At 35.8% G+C, this 19,950-nt stretch overlaps 1 protein-coding gene across 1 annotated transcript in view; it reads left to right on the forward strand.

The window, feature by feature from the left end:
* LOC115235859 (potassium voltage-gated channel protein eag) overlaps positions 1 to 19,950 on the forward strand; it is a 102,175-nt gene that overhangs the window by 1,482 nt on the left and 80,743 nt on the right. The window contains exon 2 of the mRNA XM_029807927.1: positions 15,380 to 17,565. Within this exon, the coding sequence (XP_029663787.1) occupies positions 17,487 to 17,565 (79 nt within the window). The 5' untranslated portion in view covers positions 15,380 to 17,486. The remainder of the gene's footprint in view (positions 1 to 15,379; positions 17,566 to 19,950) is intronic.

Consider the following 19,950-nt stretch of genomic DNA (forward strand, 5'->3'; position numbering starts at 1 on the left):
CGGTTTTTGTGGCAACTTTCATTTTAATCGACAGGATTTTATAGCGATGATAAAAGGAGCAAGGAGTTATCGAATTTTGTCAGCCGTAGGCTTCAACGACTTCATCTCGGCTTTATCTCGTGAAAACCTGACAGCATCATATGGATGCGACAGAGCTCGAGGCTGGCGCAGTTCTTAAGTCTTGTGTCCACGATGCTAAAACTCGAGTTCTTGGACCGAGAGATGTGTAGCCGATCAATTTACAGCTTTTACGGAAAAGCGGCAATTTTATTGGCTACACGTTTCTTGGACCGAGTTCTAGCATCGTGGACACAAGGGTTTATAAAGTTGTGAGAGCCACGTTAATGTCCTATCTCGCGCTCACGCGCGGTCAAAGCTTCTTTCAAGATATAAAGTGTGCTCGATTTTATGTACGTTGCAGCAATAAATATTTCATTTGGTTCGCTGTTAAACGATTATGTATTCCTATAATTTCCCTGTTCGTAACGTGCTCGTCGAATTAATTAACGCACGCAATTCCATTATGATAACAACGACGAGTTTCATTTGTGCGCTCGTTAATTGACTTTGTCTTGGTGTGTTGATTTTATTTTGTCCTCGAAAATAATTAAAAAATTGCCGTTTCGCGATGTAACTGACAATCGTTACGCGCGGCGCGTTTGTAACGTCAAGTGGATTTTGACACGGTAATTAAATCAAGACGTATGTAGCTTTTGTAATGGAAATTATGGCGAAGTTATTGTCGGTGGCATGCTCTCGTGTGCTGATGTGGAAACGTGGAAAGCCACGATGACATTCCCGCCGTTGCTTATCGGGCATGACGGCTTAAGAGAGATCGGAACGCATCATAGTCGATTGCACCTGAATAGTCTTTCAATCTCTTGCCCTCAAGAAGACTGAGACGCGGAAGTCGATGGTATCCGCCAAGTTTCATCAATTAAGGCTACTAGGTTGAACCTTGATAGCTTAACATTCTAATCGATTAGCGGCGGTTCGTGCTTCATTGAGGTTTACAAGTACATGATGGTCCTTAACAGATCAAGATAATTTATTGTGTGTCTTCGGTTTTGTCCATGAAGTTCTTGTTGATATTGAACGCGGATGTCTTTTCGTCAAGGGGGCGGTTTCTCTCGAAAATGCATCAAAGATGATAAATGGAAGATACACAGAACAAAATTTTTGTTTTGAGAATATCTTTAGTTTCAATGGAAATCTTGAAATGAGATTATATTGCATTTAACAAAAAAAAAAACTTGCTTGAATGAAGCCATTTTATATAGCTCAACCAAGAAAAATATATTCTTATTATTTAAGAATAATTTTCTTGAATGGGAAGGAAAAAATGTTGAATAGAAAATAACATATTTTCAAATCGATGATTATAATTATCAAGATAATTATATTGTATTCTTTAGATGATGATTATAATATTGAAATAAGACTATAATATTGTTACAATTTAAGATTATCAAATACTTATAAGATTATCAAATACTTATAAGAAGATTATAGATTGTTGCGTATATAAAACAATGAATGCGTTAAATTGAATATATAAGTTTTGATTTGACACCTCTTTTTTTCCGTGTACTTCGTATTTTGTACGTGGGGAGGAAATTGTGTATAAAATTTGCGAAACATCGACTCGACTACTAGACTTGTAAAGATTGGTAAAAACAAATACCTTAAATAAGAAAACCTTATCTGTGTCGAAAAAATATAAATTCTCTCTAACACTAGTCTAATTGTAATAAGCGAGTTGTCAATCGTAACAGGTTGCTTTTACGAACTTGTAACAGGTTGTAACAGATTGTATATTTGAGTTATAGTCGGTCAAGATTGCCAACATTTTTGAAAACTGATGGTTTTAAAAAAGATTATTCAAATATCGAACGAGTAGCAAAAAAAGTTCTTCAAGTAAAGCAGGAAATTATGGTTTATCGATCCATGAAAGAAAGAATGGGATAATCTTAAACCAATTCCTCGTTAATAATGTTACAAGATAAAATTATTTTACGCTCCAACCGTTTTGACTAGGACTATTCTTTCTCTTTCTTTTATGAACTTTCTTTAATGAAGTTATTTCTTGAATGGCAGAGCAAAAATGTTAAATTAATTTAACAAGTATTTTTATAATCGTTTCTTATAATTATATTTATTTATTAATTTTGTCATTATTAATATTTGATCTATAAACCTTTCACATATAATTTTAAATATTATTACTTTATCACAAATATTTACAACGCTGGATAAAAATATTTACGAAATAACGTTCACATATTTATATTTATAAAGCTTGCAAGGGAAAACTGCGTTAAACGACCATCGATATAATTGCATCTGTTATAAAATTTTCATCTGCAAATCGGCTGAAAGTTGAGCTAATTTGATCAGATTAATAAGAAAAAAAGGTAAGGAAGAGAAATAGACGAACAGTCCGAACTTTTATTCAGTTTCCGTCGATCGATCAAACATGGAAAATACTCACAAGCTTTTCCGCTTGACGTTTTCGTTTGCCCTTTACTGTCACGCCAGTTTTTTTTTATACAAAGAAATATTTCCAATTTTATCTTTCGCTTCGATCGTCTATCCGTTATACACTATCGATTCGATTTCATAAGTTTATCAATACATATATCGTAGCATATTCACAATTGAAATTTAGCAGTTTTCTTTCTTCTCTCGTCAAAATATGTTTACGAATATAGTTTTACATTGCATTTCATCGAGATGTATTATAGTTTAATTAACTTTTTTTACGTAATGTCATATGAATAATTTTTCTAGTTTTATTTTCATTTATATGTATATTATTATCCTTTTTTTATATAAGTTATATTGCAAATTCTACATGAGCGCGCGCGCGTTGCCATTTGTAATATATTGCATTTTTTACTTGACGTAGGAATCTCAAAAATCCTTTCTCGAGAAGTATATCTTTCCTTGAGTTCTCACATAACATTTCGCCAATTCGTCCTGGCATATCGACCGGATGCCAAAAACTTCCTGCTGTGAGTTTCCTCTCTGACACACATTCTAAATATTCTCTTCGCAAGTATGGTCGTACAAAAACCTTGTTTTAGCTGCTGGCGGTTCAAAATAAAAATTTTAAAAAATATACATATATACATTTTTATACTTTTTTAAATCGTATACCTATATTCGATACATAACAACGATTGCTTGATCGTTGGCCTTTTATTTGCTACGATTTTTCGGGCAACTTTTTATATTCTTCCTCAAATAGATCGCGTTATGAATTTGCTTGCTTCCCGAGGGAAATCGAGGACCGTGTATATACACATACTACCTTGCGAACTAACTACAATTTGCGTTCCATGTCATTGATCGCTACGATGCGATTTGTCTTTTGTCATCGCGTATTGCGCTTTGCGCAAGACTATGCGTCTTTTAGTTTTATCGTCGGATTAATTCTGGCGCGCTCAACTTGCCATAATTTATATTACTGTCTTAAAGTGTGTCAAATTTGATCAAAAATAGATTTTAGACGTATAATTTCAAATAGTCTTTTTTTAATTTTTTTAATTTTTGCGCTTTTGCTAACAGTTTCAACAATAACAGAACTTATTTTGTTTAGAAAGTCTTTGAAGAGTTTGTTACAATATAAATATGATACTATTGTAAATCGATGAGTAAAAAATAAAGAAAAAAGTTGTGTCTTTTTGCAGTATTAGATATCCTGTGCAATATCATTGATAAGTTTATTTCAGTTTAACATATGAGAGTAAAATCTGTACTTTAATAGAGTGGAATGAATTGAATCATAGACTCATAATGAAAACGCGAAAGCATGATGTTTATTGCAACATATATGTAACGCTGTTAATATTAATCTAACAGTTTACTCGTCGTCGTAAAGGTTGATCCACGGGATATTCGCGTAGAATTACAGTCGTCGCGCACAATAGAAACAGATATCTCGCTGAATCAAGTTATAATTTAAAGTTGAATCGAAAAAAGAGAGTAATCGGAATGCGAAACGAAAAAAAATATCCATTGAAAATTAACTCCTCACTAAATTCCTTTATTTTTTCATTTCTCCTTTGTAATATGCTTGACCTATTTTCAGACTCGATCCGATATTTGAATGACGTGATGGATGTGCAGAAAACTATAGCGACTTCGCGCCGATCCAAAAAATTCGCGTTTATATAAATACATATATTTTTCCATTTTTTCATCCTTTTATAAACACAGTTTTAACGATTTCTTATCAATTTTATTTTCCACGATATCGTTCTATCGTTTACAGAAATAAAAATTTGATTAAACTAATAGATGCAAAAAATAAGTCTCTAAGCTATAGCAATCAATTATAGAATCACGTTAAGAATTTTCGGCAAATTAATACAAAAATCATATATTACATCAATTATATATATATATATATATCAGGTCTACCGGAAAGTTCTGTCCGTTTTTGGAATAAAACAAAATACAAATTTTTATTACCGTCAATAAACTTTATTAAATAATGTAATTGCCATTATTCGGAGAAGTATTGTCAGCAACTGGATAATTTAAATACAGCAGTCCAAGAAAAGAGGCCGGCGATGTACAATAGGAAGAACATCATACTGCATCATGATAATGCCAGGCCACATGCTGCTTTGGATACTCGTCAAAAAATTGCAGAACTAGGCTGGAAAATTCTGTCGCATCCACCATATTCCCCGGACTTAGCACCCACCGACTATCACTTGTTTTTGTCCTTACAAAATTTTTTGAGGGGCAAAAAATTCAAAAATGAAGAAGATATCAAACAAGCACTGGTTCAATTTTTCGCATCAAAAGATAAAACATTTTTCGAAAAAGGGATATACAAATTGCCCTCACGCTGGCAAGAAATCATTAATAATAATGGCAATTACATTATTTAATAAAGTTTATTGACGGTAATAAAAATTTGTATTTTGTTTTATTCCAAAAACGGACAGAACTTTCCGGTAGACCTAATACAATAGTAGCCATAGTAAATGCTTAAAAAATATGATTCTCACGCCTCGAACAATTAATCTTTTGCATCTGAAATTTTTTATACTATGTTTATATTAGCATACTATACATTTTTATTATTCTTTTCTTTTATTCTTTAGATATGTAGATGTAACAGTTCATAAATCTACGGAGGGAGACAAAGATTTCAATCGAACAGCGCATTATTATTGTTACTTATCTTTTCTCAGTTCTTGTCAGGAGTAAATACCGATGCTTTATGACATTTACGTATTCTCACATCTTATATTTTTTTTCTTTAAAAATGCGCGCTTTTATGGACGGTCGAAAATCAGTTAGAAATTCGCCGTTTATTGCTTCCTCATAGAGGAAGCTTTGTTTCCGTGACAAAAATTTTTTTCGAGTTTTCAATGTATTTAGAATGTTCCAAAACGTGAAAAAATCATATTCTTAAAAAGTGTCTGTATGTATATATGTATGTATGTATATACGGAATATATTGTACAATCTTAAACTTCCGCAATTTTTGAGATATTGGGCTAAATTTTTTAAAATGAATGGAGTATCATTAAAGGATGGTATTGAATTTGGTGAGGATCGGTGAAAGGGTTCATTTTTTATAAAATTTTGAATTTTTTAAGAAATGTCTATACACGCTGTAACTTTCGTAAATTTTGAAATATCAGGTAAAATTTTTTTTACATGAATAGAGTATTATTAAAGGATAGTTGGTATTGAATTTGGTGAGGATCGGTGAAAGGGTTCATTTTTTATAAAATTTTGAATTTTTTAAGAAATGTCTATACACGCTGTAACTTTCGTAAATTTTGAAATATCAGGTAAAATTTTTTTTACATGAATAGAGTATTATTAAAGGATAGTTGGTATTGAATTTGGTAAGGATCTGTGAAAGGATTCATTTTTTATAAAATTTTGAATTTTTTAAGAAATGTCTGTACACGCTGTAACTTTCGTAAATTTTAAAATATCAGGTAAAATTTTTTTTTACCTGAGTAGAGTATTATTAAAGAATGATTGGTATTAAATTTGATGAAAATCGGTGAAAAGTCATTTTTTATAAAATTTTGAATTTTTTAAGAAATGTCTGTACATACTGTAACTCTCGCAAATTTTGAGATATCTTTCTCTATGAGGAAGCCAAAATTGAAAAACCCGCTTGCTTCAAGGAGCTTAAGCTTTGTGAGCGAAATAAAATGATGAGAAAGCAATGTGCAAGTTTCTAATCTTTTTTTTAATTTCTTTTGAATCACTTTAAATCCTAAGCCAAGCTCGCGCTATTTCGTACAAGACACAGGGATATAAGAAGCGTTCTCCTTTCATGTGGGAGGTCAAGATGACGACAGTAGTCGCTGGCGATAATCCCGACGCCGTGCATCCTTTCGAAGGACGTTAGAAGGAATTGTAATTTGGCTTTTTCGATTCTCTCTCGTCTGCTCTCCACCACGTCCACGCGCGACATTATTTCCTTTTGCCGACGACGGTATTTACGAGTGACTCGTTCTCGAATGACGTCGCGGGAAAGATAGCGACGCCTCCGTTCTTCGGATCTCACGTTTATATACTCATGAAGGCGTTAATCCCAACGTCTTCTTGATACGCGAGGCGAGATCGTTCTCGTTGCATTCCGCAGCTAAAAGAACCTTTTACGACGTGTTTTACTCTCGACACTCGGTGACACGTCGTACGTGATATAATCGGTACAGAACGCGATATATAGATATACACGTTGCGAATACGCCTCGAGTACCTCGGGCGATAAAATTTAACGTTTTGAAGGATAGGGAATATGGACAATTGGATAATTTTTGCCAGTCTTCAATAATTCATTTATTTTAATTGAAACGGTATAAAATCTTGGTGAATTCAGTTTTAAATGCTATGGGAATATATAAGAATAATTCTTATTTATTTGATTTGTACTATATTAAATATTAAAATCGCTTAATCATAACGCACGTTTTATTCAAAATTTTACAGGATTTAATCTCTTGATTTTAAGTCTAGATAATCGCTTTCACGCTTATATCGTATTCATGAAATTAGAAACATTTTTGTGCAAGTTGCATACGTTGCTTGAGATATTTCAAGCAACGAAATATCGAGGAAACTGTCTGGATTGAACTTTGAAGGACTTTGCGAATCACTCTTGTATAAATTACACCGCGCTGTGATGCGAGAGATAAAAGGCTAGACTGGAAGTATCTAGCAAAGAAGAAAATCATCTTCCGTTTTTATAATCTTTCAACGGCCTCATCTAGCCCTGGGATAGTCTTGGGAGACGCTGAATTAGGCGATCGACCGAAATTGCTTTGTCGTAAGTTTTTGCTTAAGCGCGGTCTTGACGAGTTAGCTAACAAAGTATCAGGAAAAAAAATTGTGGGAAAGTCTAGGCACAATAAACATATCTATATATAATCGAAGAAAATTTCCGTGTAATACGTTATTGGGAATTTTTGAATCTTTGTTAAAAAATATGTATCAGACGGCGATTCATGATCGTCGAAATACATTCTTCGAGAATCCAGCATGATCGGGATAGATTCCTCGTTGCTTACGTCGAATTCAGGAGATTGTAGAATGTCAACAGGCGACTCGGCGAGCATTATCCGAGGACGGGACAAATTCCTTCTGGCAGTCGGTGTAAGATGAACTCGCTTAGGAAGGGCGTACCTTCGTGTATGAAGGGAGTGTAGAAAGGTCGATCGATATATGCCCCTTTTGAAATGAGAAGCCGCTTCCTCGAGCACATCAGCAAGATAGTCCGGCTAAAGTAACGCTAATGGTGAATCGAAAGCCCACTTACAAGGTGAATAAGGTATCGTATCTCTCATGTGAAGGTTGGAAAAAGCGAGAAGGACCGAAAGGCAAAGGGGACACGTCCAAAAGTCATGCTCAGGCGATCGATTTCTTCCGTGAATTTGAACACCAGAGCGTGTTATTACTCATCTATTCGCTTCTGTAGGTCGATGTAACTGCCCGATTATCGATCGCGGATATCTCGTTATAGAACGAAAGAGACAACTTTCGATGTTTACGCGAGCTATTAATGATAGAATTATTAGCTCGATCCCGGAAACAGTCTTCTTTTATTTCTTTATTTGCTTTTTATGCAGGTCAATTATACAGATCAGAGCTACGCGGAGAAGATTTTTTCCTGACCTATTATTTGCACTTAAATATTTTCGTAGGACAGTGGAAACCGCATATACTTTTCTCCGTACATTACATTAAACATTGACGAATTAACTATGGAATAAAATGTTGATGCGCTGGCATCTTGTATTTTGCATTCGCATTTTCATTTCACTTTAGAACGTTGTAGGAAATTGTGTGGGACCTACCGCGAAGAGCAGGGCGCCCTTGAATTTAACAACTCCTGCACGTAGACAGGGAGAGAAGGGTAGTTCGCTCGCTGAATTTTCTTGCGATTGTACTTTGCCGTGAGGCTTGGCGGAACTGCTCCCATCCAACGATCGCGACTTGTCTCAACGGGGTCATTCGGCGGTTACGTAGACGGTGGCGTGGACCACCGACTGAGAAAAGTACGTCGCGGATCGATCTTCAGAGAAGATGAAAAAGGGTAGTAAAGCGTGTCGTGCCAAAAACGCTTCTTTTCTGGCGAAATGACCCGCGTATGATACACGCTTTAAAACATCCCGAGGTTATATATTCTCTTCGTTTATATTAATAATATTATAACGCAAACACATCTTGTGGACTCGTGAGCGGATAAAAATTATATAGGTACGATAGATATTCAATCATGGAATAAATAAAAGATTCGTGCAAGATTAGAATTTGCGTACGATATATGCAGCCCGATTTTAAAATTCACTGGAATTGTAGCAGACAGATAGCAACGCGTATTTATTTTGGCGAAGATATCCATATGAAAGAAACTACGCAAGAAGGAATGTGAAAGGAAGACGCGATATTTCTTTTCTTTCTTTACCGTAGCACTATTGCGTTAGAGGTGATATCTTCTTTTCCTTTTACTTCAGGATTTATTTCCATTCCTAGTATAAATAATAAAGGAACTTAAATATATCTTATTTTTTTAAACACACTAAAATTTCTCTAATATATTGAATATATTTATATAAATTATTGCTATATTAAAATTTCTTAAAAGTATATCAAATTTTATATTTTCTTATTATTGTCTAATTTTATCGCCGAAAAAGCCGAGCAATCTTAAATAATTACTATTTTTGCTAGTATCGAGTAATCTTGACGTACGATAATAGTATTTAAAAGAAATTCAAAATATTTGATATGTAAATTTTATCAAAACTTTTTTCCACGGATATCATCGCGTATTTACAGATTTGACATGCAAGCATGAAAGCATAAAGTTTCTTTAGTGACTTACACTGCGCTTGTCAAAGAATCGACTCTCTATACGTATTAAAATTGTTTTATTTGAGCGCAACGCGGTAATCTCGATCGGCCGTTGCGTCCTTACGCGAGCTTAAGCTTTTTTAGCGTGAAACTAAGCTAATCGATTGTGCGCGAACTACTTTTCCACTTTAGGCCGACCTTCGGGCGATATTAGAATTCTTATAAATCCGGGCGAACTCGGCCTCTCTTTTCTAATATTGGTAACATTCGCCTGCACGCGAGGCATGAGTGCACCTATCCTGTAAACTGGGACAAATTGGAAATGTCACATAACGACGAGGACGCCGACGACGATGATATCGAGTCAACGGTGTCGAGGTTGCAAAGAGTCAACGATTCCTTTCCGGTCGATTTTGCATCAACTTGTAAAAACAAGCTTAATCTTTAATGTGAAATACGCTTGCATATATTATTACAGATTCTAATACGCTCAAATGTCTACATTCATCCGTATTACATCTGTGCCAAATTTGTAATGCCTTTTTTACCTCTATTTCAGAATTATAATTGGGATTAAATATTTTTTTATTGCACATGATAACGAGAAGAGTTTAGGGGTACAATTGTCTCGTTCAATCGCGCGTTTAAAATAATCACCCTTGATAATCGTTCTTCCTTTCGTTACCCAATCTATGAATTTAGTTTATCACTATATGTTTGTTATAGAGAGCATCGTGATAAGGTTCACGATGATCTTTCGAAGGATTATTCTTTAATTTATTGAGTACTACTACTCGAACTCCTCCGTTGGGGACTAATACATCTTGATATCCATCTAACTCGTATAGCCAGCAAAGTACTTGAAGCCCTTTACTTCGACACTCCAGGTAGTCCTTCTGCAGAAAAATAAACATGCTATTATCTAGATCATGAAGAAACGAATATGACTATTTTCAGAAGTCAACGATTCACGATTTGCAAATGTTTGTCGTGAAAAAGTTCGATTGTCTTCAATCGAAGCTTCTGATGACATATCGAGGAACGATTTGTCTCTCTTGGATAAATTATTCATTTGGATTGTTAACTTAGATTTCGTACCGCAATGATTTATGATGTTGACGCAAATGGGTGAGCGCACGATAGGTAGAAAAGTTATTTGAGAGAGAAAAAGAGCGATTGTCTCGCGGAAATAAAAAGGAATTAATTTTTTAATTTTTGTAAATTACACAAGCTCGTATTTTGACCGTTCACATCGCTTCATTCTACATTTCTCGACAAGGTTATCCGTAGATTGCATTAGAAGCGGAGTGAGAGTCGATAAATGTTCGAGAATGATTGTTATTCGAATCCGAGCAAGCGGTAATATCGCCTTTCCGGTCGTTAAATAGTTTCCGTCCCACTCGTATTCCTTATTTCATCTTAGCTGTATTTTAAGTATCACCTAGATTGAAAAGCGCTGCCTTAGAGCTTCTCGCGGTGCATCGCTTTTAGATAGTATCATAAAATTCATTTTATGTTGCTATAAATTTCCTAAGTAAAATTGATCTGCGCATTAGGTAATTACCAACTAACTTCCATCCATTCATCCGTACAAATACGCGCGGCGCTTCGTAGCTTGCGCGAATATGATAACGCAGTTCATAGATATCCATCATTTATCTCTTCGCACAAACAGAGAATTAAGTTATATTCTGTCTTTGTTTTTTTCATCTCGGCATCCCGAAACATTACGTGATGTGCAATGATATAAAGTAATAAAAAATAGATTCTTTTTAATTATAGGAATAAATATCTCTGAGATAGAGGGAAAGAACGATAATATATGTGAGAAATTTATTTTGATATAATTATAAAGAAAGTATTTTTATTCAACAAATTTATTTATAATTCTCCACGACGTTTCAGGAAAAATCATCGGATTATTATTTTTTTTTCAATTCTCGTTATTTGACATGAAAGAGACAGTTATTCCTTTGAGACATCGAACTCTCGCAGATGCTCGAGACTTTCTCTGTCGGTTTCCCGCAGCAGCTGTGCTCGTAAGTTAATGAACGTCGCGATACGTCGCCGCCACTCTCGTCTTATCACAAATATCAAGTGGCGAGGAACTTCGTGTTTTGCATCAAGCAAAGTTTCGCTCTTTGCGAACTTTGAGCACAGCCGCTCCTCTCGGCTTTCACTTAAAAACCGGTTTATCTCAAATATATATTTATATAAACGATAAAGAAATAAATCGGCTGTATATAACTATAATAATTCGCAATAGTATAACTGGTATAATAATTTACAGTAATGTAATGGTATACTAATTAATTAAATTGAATTTTCAAAATTTCTATCTTATATTTTACTTTATATACATTTATATTTTATCACATTTTATATATATTACATTATTTTGTATTATATAAAAAAGACCATATATTTTACTATATATAAGTTTGTGAACTGTTGAATTTTTTATTCATATTTTATATGAAGTACCAAAGTATTATTTCACACATATTTTGTAGCTCATAATATCGGCGAATACATAATGCACGATCGCGTTTTTGATGTATGCATTTCGCAATTTCGCGCGCATGACCAAACAATCGTTCGACGGCATGTTGCGGAATGAAAAACATTGACGATGGTTTTGCTTGCATTTGTGATAACGAGCGACATACGCGGAAATGGCAACGCTCGCAAAAAGTCAGGCCGTTGGAAACGCACAGATTTGACATTGTCATTGGCGCTTGCATCTTGCTGATACTTCGAGGATGCAAGCGGACTGGAAAGGAGGTCGATCCTCTTTTTATACGAGGATTGGCCAAAACGATTCAAACACAAAGAAAATGAGAGCGGATAAAACAGTACTCCCGATTATTGTTCGAACAGTTTCCTCGCAATATTAGTGATCTCCGCTTATCTAAGAGACAGATTTATTTTCCAAGGGTTTTTCCTAGCAGGATTTTCGCATTTTCATGCTTGTTAAACGAGTCATACGTTGTTTGAGTAATGCTAAAATTAAGCGAAATTTTTTTGTTTTGTTTGTTTTTTATCGGAAATATTTCTCTTCTAAAAATATGCTGGTTTTACATATATAAAAATATAATATTAGATACTTGCTCTCTCTCTCTCTCTCTGTAATAAATAGCGACACATCTTTGTTTACATACCTGCTTGTTATGTCAATACGGCGTGGGTATACCCCACTACAACGAAAACTAGAGAAGGGGTAAAGGACAAAGACCGACACGCAGAGGTACGAAAATATTGTAATCATTCTGCTATCAACGTTCGTACATGAAGGAAAGGCGTATTATCCATCAGTAAAACTCTTCTATCTTGACAGCCTTCGATAGTGGTTCTATTCAATTCTCTCATAAAGAGTTAGTTTTCCTTACATATATCTACAGAAAATAATTTTGACGTGTAAAAAGATTTAAAGTCAAAGATGGAGGAAGATCTATAAAATTAGTCCTTTTTCTCTTTATATTTTATTTAATAGTTTATATACATATATTTATATATATACACAACATACTTATTTGGTATGTCAATACGGCGTAGTGGGATAAACCCCATTACAACGAAAGGTAGAGAAGGGGAAAAAGACAAGGACTGACACGCAGAGGTACGAAAATATTATAATCATTCCGTTATCAACATTCGTGCGTGAAGGAAAGCGTATTATCAATCAATAAAACTCTTCTATCTTGGCAATCTTCGATAATAATTCTATTCAGTTCTCTCGTAAAGTTAGTTTTTCTTACATATACATATACTTACAGAAAACAATTTAGACGTATAAAGATCTAAAGTAAAAAATCCAGGAAAATCTATAAAAAATTAATTCTTTTTCTTTCTATTTTAAAGATGTAGAACGATTGATAACCTGCGGGATTAATAATAGATCGATTTAAACAATATTATATGCGTTATATATAGATATATAGATATATATAGACAGATATATCGATTACCTTTGTTTATTTTAATGCTTTTATACGCGATTAGAAATTATCCGAGCGATTCAAGTAGCAGTACGTAGGTGTAACCGTTCCAATCGATTCGAAATTAAACATGAAGGAGGAGCAGCGTACAATAGACGCGCGAAAAGAAGTAATCGTGGCAACCTTGTCGGGCTACAATAATAATTGCGACTATAGTCCAAAGTTTGCGATTCAAGTTTACCGGATATATCTTATCACGGTGCGTAGCCTCGCTCTACACGCAATATTCTCGATTATACTCCCTCAAGTATTCTTGCTATGCAGCTTTATTTTGCTCTTCGAAATAATTCGAAAGAAAATACGCGAGACTTGGAGTTGACATGGTCAGAACTTTGTCGCGGTATTTTTCTCGCACGAGTTAAAATAACACCATTCATAATCGGAGTCTATAACAAGCAATCCCGTTTGTCGCTTTTATTTTAATCACCATGTCTATGACTGCTGCTAGATTACGGTATATCTGTCTCTCTCGATGTGTATATCAAGCAGTTAGAGGTCAGCCGGCCTCAAGTGTTTCTTAGCACGATATTCATTGTTCGCGTGCGATGAATCTTAATCGCGAAAAGTTGTAATGGAGAATTCAAAATAATTATTTAAAAATTTCATCGTTTGATATTACATAATTCAATCATGTTCACACAAAGAAATAATCAATATATAATTTTTATTTAAACTCGTCAGAAGCTTTATTTTGAATATATAATATATACAAAAAAAAAAACATTATTTATGAAGCAAAATGTAGTATATATAGTTCTCTACTCTTTTAATAGTAATTAATAATAAACGATGGAGTTTTGTTAATATATACAAGGAATTTGGAGATACTCTTGATTCATATGCAAAGCTATATATATATAAAAAGGCCACGACATGGTGGACATGGCATATCATATATGTACGTGTCATATCATATCTATATATGATATTTACGACGCGATCGACCACGCCCGGAACGCGTCGGTAGAAATAGAGTTCGTCGGTACCGCAAGACGACATATATGTGTTTGTAAACATCTCGTTTTGGAGTTCATAACCGATTCTAGACGTAGCAAAGACGATGTATTTACGGCAACAGGCTGAACGCGATGCAGCAACGATTTGCGCTCGGAAGCACCGTATCAGAAAGTTCTCGAATGACATTAAAAGTTGGACCACACTATATTTCTTCCGACACGACGAGAAGCACATTATTCGGGACAGCCGCGAATTAGATGAAGCCGATTTTCGGGCGAATCGAATTTCTACGAGGTAAAATGTCGAACAAGGAGAATCGAAAAATCACACGTTACAATAATAAAATTATATTGTAATGCGCTATTTTAAAAGCCATCTATCCGAAATATTACGGCAAATGAAATTTTATTAATAATATTATAATTTAATTTAATTTCTAATTTTGTCCGTTTGAAATCTCGAAAAATGAGTACATTTTCTAGATTTTTTTGCAGAGCAACGACTTGATAAAAATTCTTAATTTTTTTACGATATTAATATAATATTATTAATTACTTAAATAAAAGTTTTTAGCTTAAAAAAAGTTTTTTTTTTTTTTAAATTATGGGAATGTTTGCAGAGCTCTTTCAAATTTTAGGTGGCTGCACGGTGTGCATGAAAATGTTCATAAATCATATCTGAAATAAAAAATACAACCTTTTTTTTATTAAACATGTTAATAGCTATCTGCTATCCAAGCGGTTTTTTTTTTCAAAATTTTAAAAAATTAAAAAGTGGCGGCGTGTTGAAAAAAGTTTCGTTTTTTTTTTGAAAAAAAATCATTCACACCGTGCATGAAAACATAAATCTGCAAATATTCATAACTTTAAAAGAAAATTTTTTTTAAACTGAAAATTTTTTTTAAGTACTTCATAATATTGTATTAATATCGTAAAAAAAAGTTTTTATCAAATCGTTGCGCCGCAAAGAAATCTAGAAAATGTACTCATTTTTCGAAGGTTCAAACGTGTATGCTCCCTTAAATTATTGAGCTACTGTTTTTCACTTTTACATGAACAATTATTTTTTTTTTTTGTTTACAGAAAGCGTTTCACCGGGATCGTCGTCGGAATATTCTCGATCACCATCAATCATCCGAGAAAGATCCCTGTGGAAAAGTAACTGAAGCGCGAGGCATCGCATTGGAGAACACCGAGGCTCGTCGTAAGACGAGAACCGCGTGATCGAGTCGAAGGTCTCGAAGTGCCTCTCATCCGTGAGATAGCACGCTCGCCCGAGATGGTCATGTGACTGTCGGCCGTCGACGTCCTACATTCGGCCCATCTCTCCCGAGGGATGTCCTCCGCGGGTACCGCCTGCACGGACGCCGAGGAGGACGCCGAGGATGTGGAGAACGACGTCACGGGTACATCGGCGCAATCGTCACGTTACCTGTTGTCGTCGTCGTCGTCGTTGTCGCGAATTCGTCACCGTCGCCGCGCGAGCGATCACTTGGAAGGATTGCGGTTAGATGGGTCATCGGTCGTGCATCGTCCGCCATCGTCCGACGACACTTCCGGGAGCATTGTCGAGGACACGCGCCCATCGACGCCCCGGGCGCGCGGATAAGACGAGGGGTCCGTCTCGCTCATCGCGATCGCCAACAACGTATATAATTGTCCTCGAGGGACGACGGCCAGGTGGATCGATCCGATCGATCGTCCTTCTCCACGACGACTCGATTATTGGGAATTTCCGGCCGATATTCACTCCGAACGGATTCGGCGAATTGCTCGTTCGTCCCCGCGAACGACTGACGGCTGGGCCGATTGATAGATCGACATCGACGGCCGTCGTCTTCGACGTCGAGTTGAGAAAGTCGATAAACGAGTTCGTCGAATCGAGCGTGCACTATTGGCAGGCACGCGTGGTTGGAATTCCAGACAAGCATCGGGCGTGCAAATCGATAAGTGAATTCGAAGCGTGCTCGAGGGCCCTCGAAGAGCCAGGTGGACCATCGATCAGCAGCACGGTGGTCGCTGAGCGGTCCTCTGGGTCGATAGACACGTTAATCCCGTCGAGCATCGTCGGCCTCCCCGTTCGATCGTATTCAATCCGATTCGTAAAATCGATCTGGAGAAATAATAGGATAAACAGACCGACAGGAATCGTCGATCTCGAAAAACGATTTCCGATAATCGCTCGATTGGTTCTACCCTTTCATCGACTATCAAACCAGCAAACGATTACACGTGTCGGACACGTGTCAATTTTCCCGAGTGGATCGATAAATCAGTTTTTTCAGCCGGCCATCCCTAAGACGCTCGAACTCTACGAAACGATCCACTTCTTCTCCTCATCGTGGTCGAGGGGATCGTTGATTCTCGTAACTGCCTCGTTTCGAGCTGCCGCGATGACGTTCAGAAGGAGGACGTCATTCAGGTGACGAAAAAAGTCGTCGATCTTATCCTCGTCATCGTTCATCGAAGAATTGTCGACTTTTCGGAAGACGGTGATAAACGGCACGAGGATCTACGACAAGAGAAATCTTCCAAGGAATTCGAGGCCTCCTTCGTTTTTCGTTACTTTATCCGCCGAAAGCTTCGGCTGATTTAGAAATCGCGCCGAATCGAAACGTCAAAGAAGAAGAAAACGAATTTGGAATTTGTCCCAAGTGCCATAAGCCACGGAGAGTGCTTCGATTGATTTGCCGGAAGTGATGATGGGAAACTGAGTGCTTTTTCCTGTCGCTCGAGAGTGTCGCGAATTTGTGAAATTTTTCTGAAAACTGAGCGCTCGCTCTCCGAAAAGGACTGCTTGTTGTTACACGCTTATGCAAAATCGCATCAAAACTCGTGTTTCGTGCTTATCTCGGACTAGTGCCGGTGATGGACCGTTTTCGTGCGTGCACGCGCGCGGGTGCCGATCTAAATGAATCACGATGATGGATCGCCGCGTTCGAGTGACATCGCCAACGAATTTGAGTGCGTGAGGTGTACCGTTGCTTTTGTTACAAATTACCGAGAGAGATACTCATCTGAGGTAAGATTACCGGGCTAAAAGCAGCAAGAAGAGACAGAGAAAAAAAGATACGAAGGATTTTCATCATGTGTCACGGGCGGCTTGAGATCATACTAGCCGGTAGAGGCTGGCCGAGATCCTGATAGCCACCGCAGCGACCAGGATCTGGGACCATTCAACGAAGAAAGGATGCCAGGGGGCCGCAGGGGCCTGGTAGCCCCCCAAAACACGTTTCTGGAGAACATCATACGACGCAGTAGCAGTCAACGTGAGTTTTTGCCCTTATGTTTCTCTGTCTTATTATCTCGTTTGCACAAATTTTAAAAAGTATACAGATATATTTCTTGAAAAGATGATGTAAATTCTTCGACTTGTTTTAATCGATTTTTCTTCAGCAAAAATGTCGAAGCGTTAATTAATAAGTTTCGAGCCATACGCGATTGAAAAACAAAGTCTCTCTTTTCGCGAAACAAAGGGAGCCTCAAACGGATAATAAAATATTCTTTAACTAAATTTCAAGTAGAGTTTAACGGAATTTTAATTTTATTTCAAATTTAATTGCAAAGATATGCGCTAAAAATTATTAAGGTTGCGATAAATGATAACTCTCTGACATTTTCGCTAAGAAAAAATCCAGATTGGATAAGGAGTCTGGCATCAAAGAATAATGCGCGAGAAGTGAGATATTTTGTACAGTTACGGCGTCAGAAAATCGTAGGCGCCAAGAACTTTTTAATTTACGATTCGCAATAGGAATGACAGGAGTGGATAAAAAGTGCGAAACTTTGTTATTTCCAGCAATAAGAAAGCGTGGACCTTATCGGAATCAACATAGTGAAATATTATCTAATTAATTGTATTTGAGACAACGAGACGCGCACACATACAATGCGTGACATAAATCAATTAAGGAGGCATACCCGTTTGAAATCTCGAAAAATGAGTGAATTTTCTAGATTTTTTTGCAGAGCAACGACTTGATAAAAATTATTAATTTTTTTACAATATTAATACAATATAATTAACTATCCAAATAAAAATTTTCAGCTTAAAAAATTTTTTTTTTTTTTTAAAGTTATGCGAATATTTGCAGAGCTCCTCCAAATTTTAGGTGTGCAAGAAAACGTTCATAGATCATATTTGAAATAAAAAATACAAGCTTTTTTTTTTATTAATAGCTATCTGTTATCCAAGCGTTTTTCCGAAATTTCAAAAAATAGAAAAATGGCAGCGTGTTGAAAAAAAGTTTCATGCCCACCGTGCATGAAAATATAAATCTGCAAATATTCGCATAACTTTAAAAAAAAAAGTTTTTATTAGATTGTTGCGCTGCAAAAAAAATCTAGAAAATGTACTCATTTTTCGAAGGTTCAAACGGATATGCCTCCTTAAGTATTCTACAAATTTATTTAACGTATAATGATATAAGTTATTAATTTTACGTAAATCAATATTTCCTATTATATAATGTCGCATAAAAAATGTGATTATTCTCGAATTTCTCTATCATAATTTTATTGCACGGATTTTATGGTTTGTGATAGTATCATATTTTATAGAAAATACTGCTACGCTGCAGATTCAAGCATCATAAATAAATCTTTTGGCAGTTATGGAAGGGCTAAATCAAGCATGTAATTTGATATCGATTTTCCTAATTGGAATGCCTCGAATTTCCGGAATCTGTCGGAATTCTCTATATTCATATACGTCCAAAAATAGCAACGGCAGTCAAGCGGATCGTAAATGAAGGCAAACTTGTTCGATTATATATATATCATATATATATCATGGACTGATATACTAACTTACTCATTTCTAGAGAATAAAGTGTTAGATACGCGTTCAAAGCGCATCGCGTACAAATAAATTTCAGGTACCGTAGTAGCGTTCGATGGATCTTTGTAGAACAAATTTTAACTTGGAGTTAATTAAAAGTTCGAAACGGTCGTTTAAATTTCGTCGCGTTTGTAATTTTCTTCTTATCGCTCCCATCGGTAAAATACCGAATGAATGCAATAAAATGTACGTAACTTTAGCATGACGTTTTACAATTTGATTTATTGTCACGAGAGAGAGAAATTTAACAAAGTTATATATAAAATATAATATATAATATTAATATAAAATATAGTAATATAAAATATAATATTATATATATAATATAAAAAGAAATTTATATTACCTTATCTCTCATTTAGCGCGCAATGTAATAAGCGTAAAATGCAGTAAAATAAATCTCTTAATAAGTTAATGTATCTAAAGCTGAGTTAAATCCGATGATAAAACTATGTAGAGCGTGTAGGATCTCAAAATTACATTAAATGGCTAAGCGAGGTGGTTTCAGGTGCATAACATGGCGAAAAGTTACGCTCACCTATATAATAATGCGAGAATTATGGGAGAATTATGGTAATATAAATTGAAAGGGAGGTATTTTATCTATTATCAATCGCGGGACGAGGTGGCATGCAAAGTTTCCTTCAGCGAAATTTCTACAGCTTCCGACGACGACGTTTGTCATGTTTACGCGAAGTATCGAAAGTGGTTTTTTTTTATGGCTTTTTACCCCCGCGGAGCTTTTTAAATTTCCTTCGACGTGAAAGACCGAAATCTCTCCCCCCCCCCCCCCTCCCCCCCCCCACACACTAAA

The sequence above is a fragment of the Formica exsecta genome, unplaced genomic scaffold (assembly GCF_003651465.1).
Source record: "Formica exsecta isolate Colony F162 unplaced genomic scaffold, ASM365146v1 scaffold236, whole genome shotgun sequence".
Lineage (NCBI taxonomy): Eukaryota > Metazoa > Arthropoda > Insecta > Hymenoptera > Formicidae > Formica > Formica exsecta.